The sequence below is a fragment of the Accipiter gentilis genome, chromosome 15 (genome assembly GCF_929443795.1).
Source record: "Accipiter gentilis chromosome 15, bAccGen1.1, whole genome shotgun sequence".
Taxonomy (NCBI): Eukaryota; Metazoa; Chordata; class Aves; order Accipitriformes; family Accipitridae; genus Astur; species Astur gentilis.
The window spans coordinates 12,313,596-12,327,595 of NC_064894.1; the positions used below are offsets into that span (position 1 = coordinate 12,313,596).

The window sequence follows — 14,000 nt, forward strand, 5'->3', positions numbered from 1 at the left end:
TATAGTTTAAGAAAATAGGTATTTTTTAAAAATCTCTTGAAAAAACCCACCGGAGGATAATATAATATGAAGGAAACTTGATAAAATGAAGCTAAGATTGTATGTGTATGTGAAAAAAAAAGCTATGTAGAAATGAGTAGTAAAACTGTCTTACGGGTGGATGTGTCTTTTAATGATTTTTAGCTTTTGTGATTTCATTGCCTTACCTATGGAGTGTAGGCTGCAAGTGTAAGTTGAGCATAGGTAGTTTTGCAGGTCATGATTTCAGCAGTTGTAAGAAACAGTGATTATGTTTACATGACATTTATTTACATAGGAAATTAAAGCAGCAACCACCAGTGTTCAACCAACTGCAATGTCTGTGTCAGGAGCCTAATGGTAGAGTGGCAGATCAGTCAGTCCAGGGCAGATGTCATGTAAGAAGATTCGCTTTCCTTTTGGAGACACAACCGCTTTGGTCTGATTCTCAGAGCAGCTACATCTGTAAAAGACAACAGCATCTGCTGTGCAGGGAATAATGTATTTCATAATTGTGTGAAAAAAAAAAAAGCGTGCGTGTGTTTAAAGTCTGTTCATCCAAACCCTCGGTTGGCTTTGTGGATGTAGGTGTATAACACACGGCAGCAGACCAACTGAGTGAGCACGCTTTCCAAGACGCCTTTGGTGTTCCTGTTATTGTAAAGGCCCCTGATTCCATTCAACTGATTCTTGTTTTCTGGAAATATTTTATTACTTCTGCATTACGGGTTTTGCCTTTTCCATATGGAGTATTTATGCTGACGGGCTGCTCTGCAGAAACTGGGATGGAGAGTTGGGACTTAAGTCAATGCCGAATGCCCCCAGCTCCAGCTGCGCCTCCTTGCTCCTGCCCTGGATGGTGCTGAGCCTGCTCCAAGGGCACGATGGGCTGCAGGGTGCTGGGGGATCAATACGCTGTAAAAGCAGAGTCGCTTAGTTGTACCTGGGTCTGCAATGGAGCTGCTGTCTCATGGTAGAAGCTCTTTTTTACGTCATTCAAAAGTTTGTGGCATGGTATCTTTAGTAACTCAAATATAAAGTCCTTACTGCTGCTTTGTCAGCCGTTGAGCACCTTGCTGTTATGCTTTTACTGAAAACAGATGAACTAGGCTTTTCCTGGAAGCAAGTACAATTACTGCTGGCTTTACAGGCTGCAACAGGTTCTCAGGCTGTGCAGACCAGTAATGCCCGGACTACCTCAGAGAAGAGAGGCTTCTCCTGGAGTAGTTTTATTCTTTTTGTAGACACCTGATTGTCTTCACTGGATCATTTTGTAGAGAAATGTGTTTCCTCTCCCATGAAACTCAAGAGCAAAACTCCCACCGACCCAAGGAGAGCTCCTGTGTTTCCCAGAGCATTTAGTTAGCATTGCAGGAAGTCTGGCTTTTGTTCACTCTCTAGTAGATGCACATTGCAAGTCCTATTTTAAAAAGCTAGTCAGAACAGCTTGGAAAGATTTCTTTGTTTTAAACATGATCAAGACAAAGCAAAGTCTGAAAGTATTCCTATGTGGACCTGTCAGTGCAGTACTGCTAGGGCAGCAGGCATTAAGCAGTGAAAGCAAGCTGTAGCCAACAATAACCTTGTCAGAGTGTTTCCCGGTACTGGGTATTTTGTATTTGTAATGACCATTTCTGACCTCATCCTGTAAACATGCAAGTATTTGCATATTCTTGTACATATTGGTATTGAACGTGAGTAGTCTTTTGAGTTGAGAGCTGTATGCATGCACTCAGGTACTTAGAGAATGAATTAGGATTTCAGGGGCACAAAATGGAGGATGCACCATATACAAGCAACTGGCAATTATAGTCACTTGTTAAAATAGTTTACAGTGGCCTGTGAGGCACAAGAAGGAACATAGCACAGCTTATTTAAAGTATAAAATTTTAGATTGTATATCCTATATTTCGCTGAAATGTGAAACTTGCACAATTATTTATGCCACAGATGAGTTGCATCTAATAAAAAAAAAAATTAAATCCTGAAAAAAAAAATCAATCTTCCTTCCAGTTAAAACAATTCCCCATTTTCTGTCTGTTAGCCTATGAGACTGTACTTTCATTTAACGTCACAGTGCTCTGTGACTACAGAAGTTATGTATATTTATGAAAAAATGGACCAGTATATCAAATTAAATAGAATGTATGCACCAGGGAATATTATCCTGGAGTACTTGTCGATGGCGTGAGTGTCGATCCGCATGCTGACGTATCTCTGGTTTTTCCTCCTGCCTGAGCCTCTCTCGGACCCCAGCGCCAGCTGCACCATCATTCGGTCTTGTTTCTCTCCATTCTCCGACACGTAGTGCCCCAGTTCATTCACATCCCCGTCGTTGTAACTGCCGTCCATCATCATGGGCCGAGGCTGAGGTAGGCTGCACGCGCAGGGAAGCTGTGGACACAGGTAAGCGCAGGATGGTTTTGAGTTGTCTCCAGACAGACACCCCTTTTCTCCTTACAAAATCAGAGGAGGGGACAAGCCTGGAGAACACAAAAGGGAGAGCGAAAGGATGGAACTGGGCAGCAGCTTTTTCCTTCTGCATTTTCATGTCTGCAAGGCACAGCGCAGTCAGGGAGAGAGCAGGGCTCTCTATGGAAAAAGCTCATTTGGCTCAAGCACTGCCATCAGGGTGGGAATAAAGACCTGTACGTTGAAGCTGAGAAAATCAGAGAAGAGGGCAGAGGGAAAGCACAAGGAGGAATGTGTGAGGCTTGCCCCATTTGAAGAAAAGAGCTTAGCTTGAAATTTTGGTTGGTTATAATTTAATGTAATGAAGGCAGAAGGGGGAAATTTGGACCACTGTGTAAGTTTAGACTGTGCCTGGAGAAAGGTGGGGGATATCTGCCACGTGATCTGAAACCCAAAACGCAGTATGCATCTGATGCTATTTACAGGTTTGGATCTTCAGTATAAAAAAAAATTTAAAGGTAAAATCCTAAAACCTATCCTATTTATAGAGGCAGAGGAGGGCTGGATGTAGAGGGAGTTAGCGTCCTCAGGCTCTGAAGAAAGAGCAGTGAGCTTGGCTGTGGGTTGTCTGTAGCAAATCTTTATAACCCAGAATGCCTGACTGCTGGTGTCTTTTTGCATGCACTGCGTTCTCCCCAGGCAGCTGGGAGCAGCACACTGCAACTGCAAACTTTTGAACTTTTCCAGACATATGCCATACTTTTTCCCAGGGGCGTAAAGCTGCATTGGAGATGATAGAAAACCTCACCTTGTCCCGCAGTTTCCTCTCCTTCCGCTCTTGCACCGTAGTCAGGTAATTCACCGCCGCGTATTCCAGCACCGAGAGGAAGACAAACACAAAACTGACCCACAGGTAAATGTCCACTGCTTTGATGTAGGAAACACGAGGCATAGAGGCGTTCACCCCAGTGATGATCGTGGACATGGTCAGCACGGTGGTTATCCCTGGGAATACACCAGCAGAGAGACCATAAGACACATTCAAACCAGACTCTTCGTCACAAATACAGCTGTCGTTACGATTTCTTGACATCTGAATTTACCTGGCAGTATTGTTTTTCACATTTGGGCAATGGGTTTCACTGCCTGAGGAGGGTCCAGGCAGCCCTGATTTCTAACTGGGGTTTTCTTGTCTTTTCAGTGAAAACAGCCCTAGTTCTGGTCTCAGGGTGTTGCTAGCCTTGTTCCTCGCCACACCACCACCCTCCCGCCCCATGGCCAGGCAACAGCGCTTTGGTGCCGTGCTGGCTGCACCCCATCTCCAGGCGCAGGACAGTCCTTGGAGGGGATTTGATGATCCTTATGGGTCCCTTCCAACTCGAGATATTCTAGGACTCTGTGATTCTGAGCATCTCAGCTTCCAGTTCAACCCCTCCACAGCATGGGCACAAGTGAAGCCCGTCTGCTGCTGCTGCTGCTGCTTCCACCAGTTTCCCCAGGCCTGTGTTTTCCACCTGCTCCTGGGAAGTCCTGCTTCGTGGGAAGTCACCAGCCAGCTCTCACGCCTGGTCTGTGCCTTCCCCAGAGCAAGAGCAGAGACTAATGGGGCCCCAGAGGGCAAAGCTGCCCCACATTACACCATGGGTGAGCACAACGAGCACATCAGCAAGGGTGGGAGCCCTTGTAGTTCGGTGTTATCCTGGCCCTGAGGGAGGCTCTCTGTGGTCCTCCTATTTCAGGGGCTAATTATGTCACATTAATGACCCCTTTGAAAGTTGAAATGATGTATATAAGCACAAAGGACTGAATTCATAGGAGTATCTATGTGCTAAAAAGTACTGCTAAAGGCAGTGCCTACATCTTCCAAAAAGCCATGGCCCAAAGCCTTATGCTCCTTTTTATAATGTCTCAAGGCAATGGATGTTGTTTCTAAACACAGACATGGATAACTGCTCCATTGCCATCTCTGCTATTCCTCTATATATCCTGTCACTGAGGAATATGATTTTAACAATAAAAATCCTGAGGTGCATTGCGTGGAATAAGCAGAAGCAAGCTTGGGCTTGAAGTCTGCAAACCCACAAACGTTGCTAAGGGCAAAGCATCCACTTCAGAAGAAGATTTATGTCCATATCATAGTTCTGCTCTCATGGTGAGTCCTCTGACATATGCCTTTGAAAGATGCTGCAAAAGGGGAAGCTGAATCCCTCACATTGCACTGCAAACTTACTTAACAAGTTGAACAGTGCAGCTCAGCTGACTGTTGCCTCCAGCCTCCCTCCTCTAGCAAAACTCAATAAACTGAAATCTTGTCAGGGCTGCTAATACTGATTTTCACCTTCTTGCTCACTGAAGTCTCTGAAGGATACTGACACTTTGGCTCTCTATGTGGCCTGTCTCTGTTAGCAGCAATAAAAGCAGAGCGGGACATTTGCTCTCTGATTTGCACCGCTTACAGCTAGCGCTTGTGCAAGTAGGGAAGGCAATTTGCTTGGCATCGCAGGGTAGATGGAGAGTTTCTACTATGAGCAGTCCCCTGCATGGGGGACACACGTGTGACATAGCTGATTTCTGTGCCACAAGGCAATGGAGGGGAAGTGCATAGCACAGGAGACTTTGTCTTGATGGTCAAGGCTGCAGTTGCAGCAATTGTCTCTTAGGTCTGCTGGCTACAAGATTGTTTTTACCTAATGGGACTCTGGCAGGAACTGCTCGGCGATCGATCCAGAAGGACACCCAGGACAACATGACCATGAGGGTGGCAGGGAAGTAGGTTTGGAGCAAGAAGAAGAAGATGTGTCGGCGTAAAGTGAAGTTTATATAGAGGCGGTTGTACCACCCTGTATAACAGAGAGAAGGAAAAAGAGAAGTCACACCAACATCAAACTACTTTCAGATAAGGTGATGTTGCATCAGGGGAATAGTGCCTCATTTGCATTTAGAAAAACACGGTTAACAACCACGGATCATTGCAGTTTACGGAAAAGACTCCTTACTGAACCAACTATCAAATTTGAAGTGTCTTTCAGGACCATGTCTTCCAGAGAAGATCATATAACCTGTGCAATCAGAGACGTCAGTTCATGTTAAGACTTGGTGTGATCTCGAAGAGGGATTGTCTTTCCACACTACATAACCGTCAGGATGGAAGTCTGTGGCAGGGACAGCAGCCTCGGCATAGAAGACAGGCAGGTCTGACAGACCACAGGGAGACCTCCCAGTGGACAATCCTGCATGGCCAAGGTCGAAAGGGACAGTTTGCGTACCTTCTTCCCCCAGCCCACTCTCTGGCAGGCACCGCAGTACCCACCTGTGCTGCTGTAAAAGGCGAGCTTTGTGGTGGTGTGAAACTCCTGGATCAGGAACTGGGACAGCGATATCCTCTCATCTGTTTTTAGGGAATCATTCCCATTTTTCCAGTAGAGCATGAGGTCATCTTCAGTGTAGGCATCTAGGGGAGCAGAGGACACCTCGGTGATGCAATCGCACCCCCAGCACTTTCCAGGCTACCTGCGAGGTCCCGGCTGAAAAGGCCACATGCCACCCCCTAGCTGAGAGCCACGCCGATGGTGGTATGGCTGTGCCAAGGGGTGGACTAGCTCATCGTCACAGCCCGCAGGTCTGACGCCTGGTGCATTTTGTAAACCCTTCTGTTTCTCTAATCATAATTTTGCACACATAATATGTGTGTCAGGTAACCCACCGCACCCGAACTTGAAACACTGTCCCTTATAAATGTCCTAAAATCAGAAGCAAAGGAACGGAGACTTAGAGGAAAGAGCCTGCTTGAGGTAATGGGAGGAACAATCTATCAATGAGCTGAGGCATGCAGGAGGAAAAACTCTTGAGTAAACTTTCTGCCTGTGATGAACACATGAACGTTACAGCTCTTGGATTTTTAATAGATGTGGAACTACAGTAACGTTAATCCTTTCAGATGGCTTTAGTAGCCGCCCTTCCCAGACAGGGAGAAAAAATCACACATAAATATATTAAAACAGAATTAAGATTATAATTTCTTATTGCAAGATTAAGAAGGAGAAGAAAAAACCTCCTAAAAAGCTAAAAGTTTAAAATGTCTCTGTATGAAATCTACCCAATTCGTATATGCGTCATACTTGGGACAAAGGAACTACGTGTGGGTATAAGCCGGGTTTATCTCAAATAGATGTAAGAAATGTAAGAGGAAGGCGATTAATGTCACTGCCCCATCATGGTTTCTAGATCATGGATGAGCAGATGGTGCACGTGAAGGGCGTAGGGCTATTTATTTATGTGTTTGAGGGCACCTGGGCAAGGGGTTGCTGCTGGGGACTGCTGACCTGCAGGCAAGTGGCCCAGGTCCTCTGGGGCCAGGGGGGCAGGGGGGCAGCCTGGCTGGCTTTCAGGGACACCGGCAAGACAGTGCTCACAGCCGGTGTTTAAAAACACTGCGTTGTTGCAAACACCATCTAATTCTAGTGAAAAAAATATGGGCAGGGATTTTTTTTCTCAGTGTTGGAAGTCTGCCGACTTTGATTAGAGCTCCCACGAATGTAGCAGCAGTTTAATTATCGGTATAATTATTGATGTAATTAAATACAGTTTGGGTTCCCCTGGGGTGCAGCCCTTGGCTCCCCTACACCTCCGCTTTACTTACAGCTTTCAATCTCCAGGGAACATGTCTGTGTGTCCAGGGGAAAGCGACTAAAATCCATGTTGCACATTGCCGTTACTGTAACTCTAGGAATAATAAAAACCACTCCATTAAAAAGTTGCCTTCTTATATGAGTGAAAAATAGTAAAGCTATGAGTTTGGTTTTTTATTAAGTAACCATCTGGCCAGTAACAGTCAACTGAAAACAAATACCTTCCATTCAGCTAAAGCCATTCCTCTTTAGTTAAAGTCATTTTTTTTTCTTCTGAGCAAACTAGTGTTAGAAAAGATGACTAGAAAGTTAGGCCATTACAAATTGCTACTAGACGACAAAAATACTGGAGAAGAAAATGGGGAAAGGGCAGAGAGGGCACTTCTTCCTCTTCGACTATCAGCAAACATCTCTCTGCAGAGATCTGTGCTTTCAATGGATGCTTTGTACAATAAAATAATTTCCATTTATCAAAGCCACCCTAGTGCCATGAGGGATGTAGGTCGTTTTCTCTGCACACCGTGAATTTTCAGCTGCTCAATTAAGAACCCGGTGGTCACACATGGGTATCAGCCACCAGAGGGCACAGGCAGTGCCTCGAGTTAGGGCTGGAGCTGGTACGCAACGGAGACCACTGAAGTGCTCTGCCCCATCAATCAAAAGCTCTGGTCTTGCGATAATCTGATTATCTCATTTTTAACAGCATAATTCTGTGTTCGCACTGGAAGCATCCATAAATCTTGACTCAACTGTCTTGAACTCTAGGGAAGTAAATGAAAATAGAAGTATAAATTGGAATGGGGAAAGAATTAATGAATTATAGCAGGACTAATGGTAGAGAGATGTCTGTCACATAATGATAAAAACACAATGGAGTCCCTTATGTTAGTAGTCCTTCTGCATGTGTGGGCTCCCACCGACGTTGCTTTCCTATCTGGATTTAGTTTTTGAGTGAAAGTGCTTGGCTCAGATTTGTTGTTTAGGTGCCAGTGAGGTCTACAGCGGTTTCCAAGACAAAAGAAGGCAAAGTCTGGCAAAGGGACTTAAAAATGCAGACACCAAGGAAAAATATAATCTACAGTAAAAAGCATTCAGCAAAGGCAGGCAGGCAGTAATGACCTCTTTGCTCTTAAGGGGAGACCAGCATTCATACTTTCTGAGCAGTCATAAAGCACTCCAACCTGCAGTTGCCACTGAATAAAATAATGAAACTCTGTCAATTTGCTATTCAAGGCGTTCACCGTCATTTTGTACAGGACAACTTTTTAAGCACAAGACTGTGCGTGTCAGGATCTGAGTAGTTTTATATTCTTCTGTTCCCATCTTCTTTAGACAACCGTAAATGCTTGGAATGCAGATGATGATTGGTATCATGCAGCTAAATGAAAGAGTATATAGGCATGCATGCTATAGCTGAACATTATGTCATTTTATTGTCCTTTTTTATTGTACTAAAGACCTGAGCAAACTTTGCAAAGGCTTAAAGAACACCTGAACCTTGTCTAATATGCTGAGTGAAGAAAAAGCTTTAATAATGAGAAGGTAGACACTGTTCGGGCTGTGAATTCCAAGGAACAGTAAGATAAAAATATCAGAGAACAAGAAAATTCTTGTCAAATTGATACCCCACTGGGATTCAAGAATTGCTTTGCTTGCCTTCCTTTCATAAAATCATAAAACACCTTGGCAGGCTGAGAAGTTGATCTCCTCACCTTGTGGCAGGCTCAGCTCTACCTCTGCCACTCCAAAGGTTGCTGTCTAACGTGCCCTTAAAGACCTCCACAGCCTTCCCAAGCAATGTGTTCTGCAAGCTTAGTATTAGTTAAATCTATTGATCTTGCTGATACTGGCCTCCTGACAGGCAGTTTTCCTTCTTTCCCTTCAGAATACATTATCTATCACCTGATGCTTTGTTTATTTATTATGTATTTTGCTATTTCATTGCTGTGGAGGTGTTGTCGACATTCTTGCATCAGAATATTGTACAGCAATTTCCTAATAGGTTTTTATGGGTCATTTGGCAATATTTGTTTTCTAACTGGATAGAGCTGCAGCCAAGAAAAACAGAAGCACTGATTTTAGTTTCTTTTGGAGATTGACAGATGCTCCTCACTTAGTGTCTTCAAGTATGAAAGTGTTATTTATTAGAAAGAAAAAAATCCTGGTTTAATAATGTTCAGACTTAAGTCAGCAATGTTCCTCTCAAAGCTGATCGACCATTTGGAAAATAAAGGAGAAAGCGAAGGCTGTGATCACCCCTCAAACTACAGGATGAAACAAAGTTTACCAAAAATGTGCCCTTCAAGGGGCTTTCATGCCCCAGGGGACTGATGCATCTGGCCACAGCTTCCCAACAGCAAGAGCAGGCGCTAACCACGCGCGCAAGGCGAAGGGTTGCTGTGGAACCAGCAACATTGGCATAGGAATTGGCTTCCTGCGACAGGCACTTAATGAGCTTGCACAGGGACTCAGATGCAGTGGATAGTCAGCACATTCATTCTTTTTTATGTTTTTTTTAGTATGAAGTCATGCAAAACCACAATACAGGAATCAATTAAAGTGCTTTCTCTCTCACTCCACTAATAGCTTGCATTGACCAAATGCAGCTTTACCTGAGGCTATAAAGTACCTTCCCGTCTGGCTGGACCCGCAGCATGACGTTGTCTGTGGTGGTGTCGTGGATGAAGGAACGCTTGGAGTGGACGAAGAACATGTCGGGGACCCAGATCTTCTTCACCAGCCTGCCGTCAAAGGTCATGCTTTGGTTGTTGGTGCTGGGGAAGGACAGCCTCTCATCTTTCCAGTAGTGCCTCAGATAAAGTGTCATGGTGAAGTCCTGCAACGAACAGGCTTGTGTCAAAACTTACACCTTACTGGCATAGCAGTGATTTCTCCTCTCTAGGACAAACCATGAGCTGTAAAGCACCATTCCTGAAAGCACATCCACTCCCTGAGCTGCAGGGGACATGACCAGCTGCAGCTTGTTTATTCCTCAGGTCAGACTGACCTACTGGGTTCAGAAATCAGAGGCCATCCACGTGGCGAATCCACCTCTGAATTGCAAATGTTGCGTTTTGGTGTCTGCGAGCCACTCCAGGGTTGAAAACGCAGACATGCTGAGGCAGTGGTAGGTGGAGAGTGCTGCCGACCACTTATTAACCCCAACCATGCGATGCTGCATTTCTGGAGCCAACAGGGAAGAAGGATTTGCTGCCTGCACTGCCCTACACGCTGCTCCGGCAACTGCCTTCCCCCAGGCAGCTGGAAGAGCATGCTGCAGTGAGAGCTATTCCTCCAGCACAGCCACTGAAATCTTTGTGACTTGGTATTTGACCAAAATGGGGGTTTTTTGCTCTTTCTCCCCACATATTGTACTCTTGGATCCGAGGCATGCTCCTTCTCTTTGAGCTCTGCTGTGTTCGGAGTCAGACCCCAGAGGCACGTATGCTTGGGTTTGCCTTTTTCCTTATTTCAAAGGAGGCCCTCATGTATCTGAAGATAAGCTCACACACAAGTGTTTATAAGCATGGTATCTTTGAGTGTTGCATAATATATTGCCCATAGCCTGAGGGAAGTGTCTAAGACTGACCAGTCTGCCCTGGTGTCTGGAGTGGAGGAAGTCAGATGGATTTTGGGTGGGTTTTTTTGAAATTATTTGACATTTGGGGGGTTTTTTTCCACAACACTTCCCAAGCATTTTGAAATATGGCAGTTTCTGCAGTCTTTTTTTAGTAGAAGTGATTTGTTAGTTGCAGCCTGTGCTATTATTACACTAGAGGCCAATATAATTCTTGGAAATGCTTTATATCACATCCAACTGAAGCTCCCAAAGCCACTGACCGTGTAATTTCCTCTTTTTTTCATTTGATCCATTCTACAGTGTTCCTTAACATCTTTTTCCTGTATTCAAATTTGAAACAGCTTGTTCTGGGAAACCTTTTACATTGACTCCCATGTGTTAATATGTCCTTTAAACAGTAATACATTGACAGACATTTGTTCTTCAGTGAGAAGTCAATGCCTCAGTTTTTTGCATAAAGTTACCTTTATGGGTGCTGTGGAAAAATCAAGTATTGTCAGCTTTCATTAGGAAAGATTTATTAATACTAGCTGTAGGCTATTAAACTGGGAATGACAATATTTTACAATGCATCATCTGAAAATCCCCCAAGCAACAGCCATGTAATATCTCCCTCTTCTTTTGGTCCATTTCTCAGAGACACTATTAGCTCTCCCATTATATTTGCAAATTAATTTCCATCCTGGGTAACAATCTGGGTTTTTCCTTCTTCCCATTTTTCCTTGAGATAAAACAGCTGCCCCACATGTCCTGCAAAAGCTCTGTTAATTTCTGACTCAGTGGCCCATAATAGTTATTTATAAAGTCTTAAATTAATTGGACAATAAGAATCTGATTTGTGACATCCTAATGAACTTTTTTAACATCCTCTATTATTTTATCACTTTCTTGTAAATAGTCAGAAAGTAGGAGAAAAAAAGGAAAGACTGATTTACCTAACTCCTCAGGCTTAAATTCAGTACAGAGTGAGTATCTGTCACTGATGTTTCTTCATTTAAAAAGCAAGCAATGATCTTGCAAAGCACCATGGCCTTTTTCTATAAAGCTGCACAAGTTAAAAAGAATTGATTCTGACAATACAAAGTCTTCTCCATCATTATTTTGCAAACAGCCAAAATTGACCCTGAATGGATTTTTCACCCGAGGCCATTCAGGGTTTTTCCCATGTTGCTGGGTGTTGCAGCATGATGTCACACGAGGAGCAGGGGCAGTATTCAAAAACCAGGGAAAGTCATTGAAAATCATAATGCTTGCTTAAAAAATGAGTTGGTTTGTTGGGGGTTTTTTAGTTTTAAATCCTCAATGGTAGGTTCTTTCCCTTTGCTTTCAAGTCCCAAAGCTTTTCGGGGGCTCTCTGGCCACCTTCACAAGCTTTCTCCTCAACCAGAAGAACTGGGACCATCCCAGGAGAGGCGAAAGCTCAGAGTCCCCATGGCTGGTGGTCAGAGCGCCAAGAGCACCAGGGATGGGGGGACAACTGGAGGGCTCCCCGGGGCTGGGCAGAATGTGCACCCTGATGGGCCTCAGCATTGCAGCCCTGCTGTACCCTGCACGTGGTCGGTCGACTGCAGATATCCCAGCCTGCCCAAAAGCTGAAACAGCTGTGGTGAGAAGAGCCCAGCGTGCAGCCGGGGTGGCTGCCGAACTCCAGCTGTGCTGCCACATAGCCATGTCCCTGGCTTTGACATAGGAGGAGGTCAGGCGCAGGCTCTTTAACCCTGTGGCTCTTAATTAGGAGCACAGAGAAGCTGGTGCTTTATGTGAAAGCTTCAGAGCTGTTTGATACATTTGTTGACAGAGCAAAGTATTTTGAAAAGCATTCTGTATTGGGGTGTGATTTTTTTTTTTTTTTCTCTTCCAAAGCAAAAGCTGAGCTGCTGAGAGACTCTGGGGATGCTCTAACAGGGTAGGTCTGACAAGCTCTGGGTTTCAAAAGGATGAATAATATTGATGTAGGTCTTGCAATATACATGCAGGGCCATCTCCCGTTCCCCTTCTGTGCTCCTGCTCTCCTGCATAGGCTGTTGTTTACATGTCGAGTATGCATGTAAAAATCTTCCCATGCAAAATCTCCTGCAGAAATCATGCCTTACTTTCAGTAGTGTTTTGAGATGAAAAAAGCCTCTCCAGCAAAAATCAAGACCAAAATCTGCACTAATTCGAGAGCGTTTGAAAACTGACAGTTTTCACATTACTAATTGTATGGTAGGAAATGAAGGACAGAGAGTCAGTAAGGAATTTAGCCTATGCAGAGCACGAGCGGTAGTCCTGCATGCCCCTGAAATTCTACTTCAGCATCAGTGTGAAGATACGGGAAGGACCAACAGAGCCTTATGCTCTTCCCCAGCACACAGCAGGGGTGATACAAGTCCTAATGCATCAAAGGCAAGTTCTGGAGAAAATTCTCCCCTGTGAGCTCATTCTGGCTCCCTTGTCAAGAGCAGAACTCACCAATCTGAACCAGTGTTGTTCTCAGGGTGGCTACATGGCTTCTGGCTGCGAGCTAGCTGGCCCCTGACCACCTCAGAACGTGACCAAAGTGAGACTGTGTCTGCAGTATATCAAACTGCCTTAAAACTAACACATTAATTGGCCTCCTCAGAGCTTTTAATGTGTTATCACTTCTTAAGAAAGTATAAAAGCCCAAATCCTTTGGGACAGTCTTGGCAGTGTCGTATCATTTGGTCCTAGAGAAAAGAAAATGTCAGATTTCTTCCTTCTGCTTCAAGGGAGATGAAATGGTAGTGTGAGGTCAATAGAAGCAATAGTTTGCAAATTCAGATCAAACTCAAATTGGAGGCTGTGGAGTGTCCATCCTTGGAGGTATTCAAGCCCCACAGACACAAACCCGGGCAGCCTGCTCTAGCCAGCTCTGCTTTTAGCAGAGCTTTGGGCTAGATGTTCTCCAGAGGTCTCATCTGACCTTAGCCCTTCTGTGACTCTTACCATGTCCACCTCGGAAATGCTGTCCAGACTTTCAACTTGGACATCCACCCCAACAGGAATTGCAGGGCCTGGGGGAAAAAAAATCGAAAGTTGGGAAAGTATTAACTTGGTGAGACAAAGTAATCCTCTGGCTTTTGTATCTTAGAGATAAAAATAGATGCTCAGTCTGAAATAAAAACAACCGTAAATCAATTGAAAGTAGAAGCGATTTGAATTCATAACAAACCCCTCCTAATAACAATCAAAATCAGCAATGGGACTGTGCTATTACTGACTTTCTCTTTTTTATTGTGTCATCCTACACGTGTCCCTTCAAAATTTAAAAGCAATTTTAATTGCTTTTAGCTGTAGTGCTTGGCTCCAGGGCTTGCAAGATGGATGTCTGGCAGAGCATCCATTCACATGGAGAGCAGTGG

The 14,000-nt window shown here is 44.4% G+C and overlaps 1 protein-coding gene across 1 annotated transcript in view; it reads right to left on the bottom strand.

The window, feature by feature from the left end:
• Positions 1-1,002: 1,002 nt before the first annotated feature.
• LOC126046224 (gamma-aminobutyric acid receptor subunit rho-1) overlaps positions 1,003-14,000 on the bottom strand; it is a 30,874-nt gene continuing 17,876 nt past the window's right edge. Inside the window, exons 4-10 of the mRNA XM_049818354.1 lie at positions 13,585-13,652; positions 9,671-9,894; positions 7,070-7,152; positions 5,741-5,881; positions 5,118-5,270; positions 3,239-3,435; positions 1,003-2,412 (exon numbers count right to left, since the gene is read on the bottom strand). Of these exons, the coding sequence (XP_049674311.1) occupies positions 2,125-2,412; positions 3,239-3,435; positions 5,118-5,270; positions 5,741-5,881; positions 7,070-7,152; positions 9,671-9,894; positions 13,585-13,652 (1,154 nt within the window). The 3' untranslated portion in view covers positions 1,003-2,124. The remainder of the gene's footprint in view (positions 2,413-3,238; positions 3,436-5,117; positions 5,271-5,740; positions 5,882-7,069; positions 7,153-9,670; positions 9,895-13,584; positions 13,653-14,000) is intronic.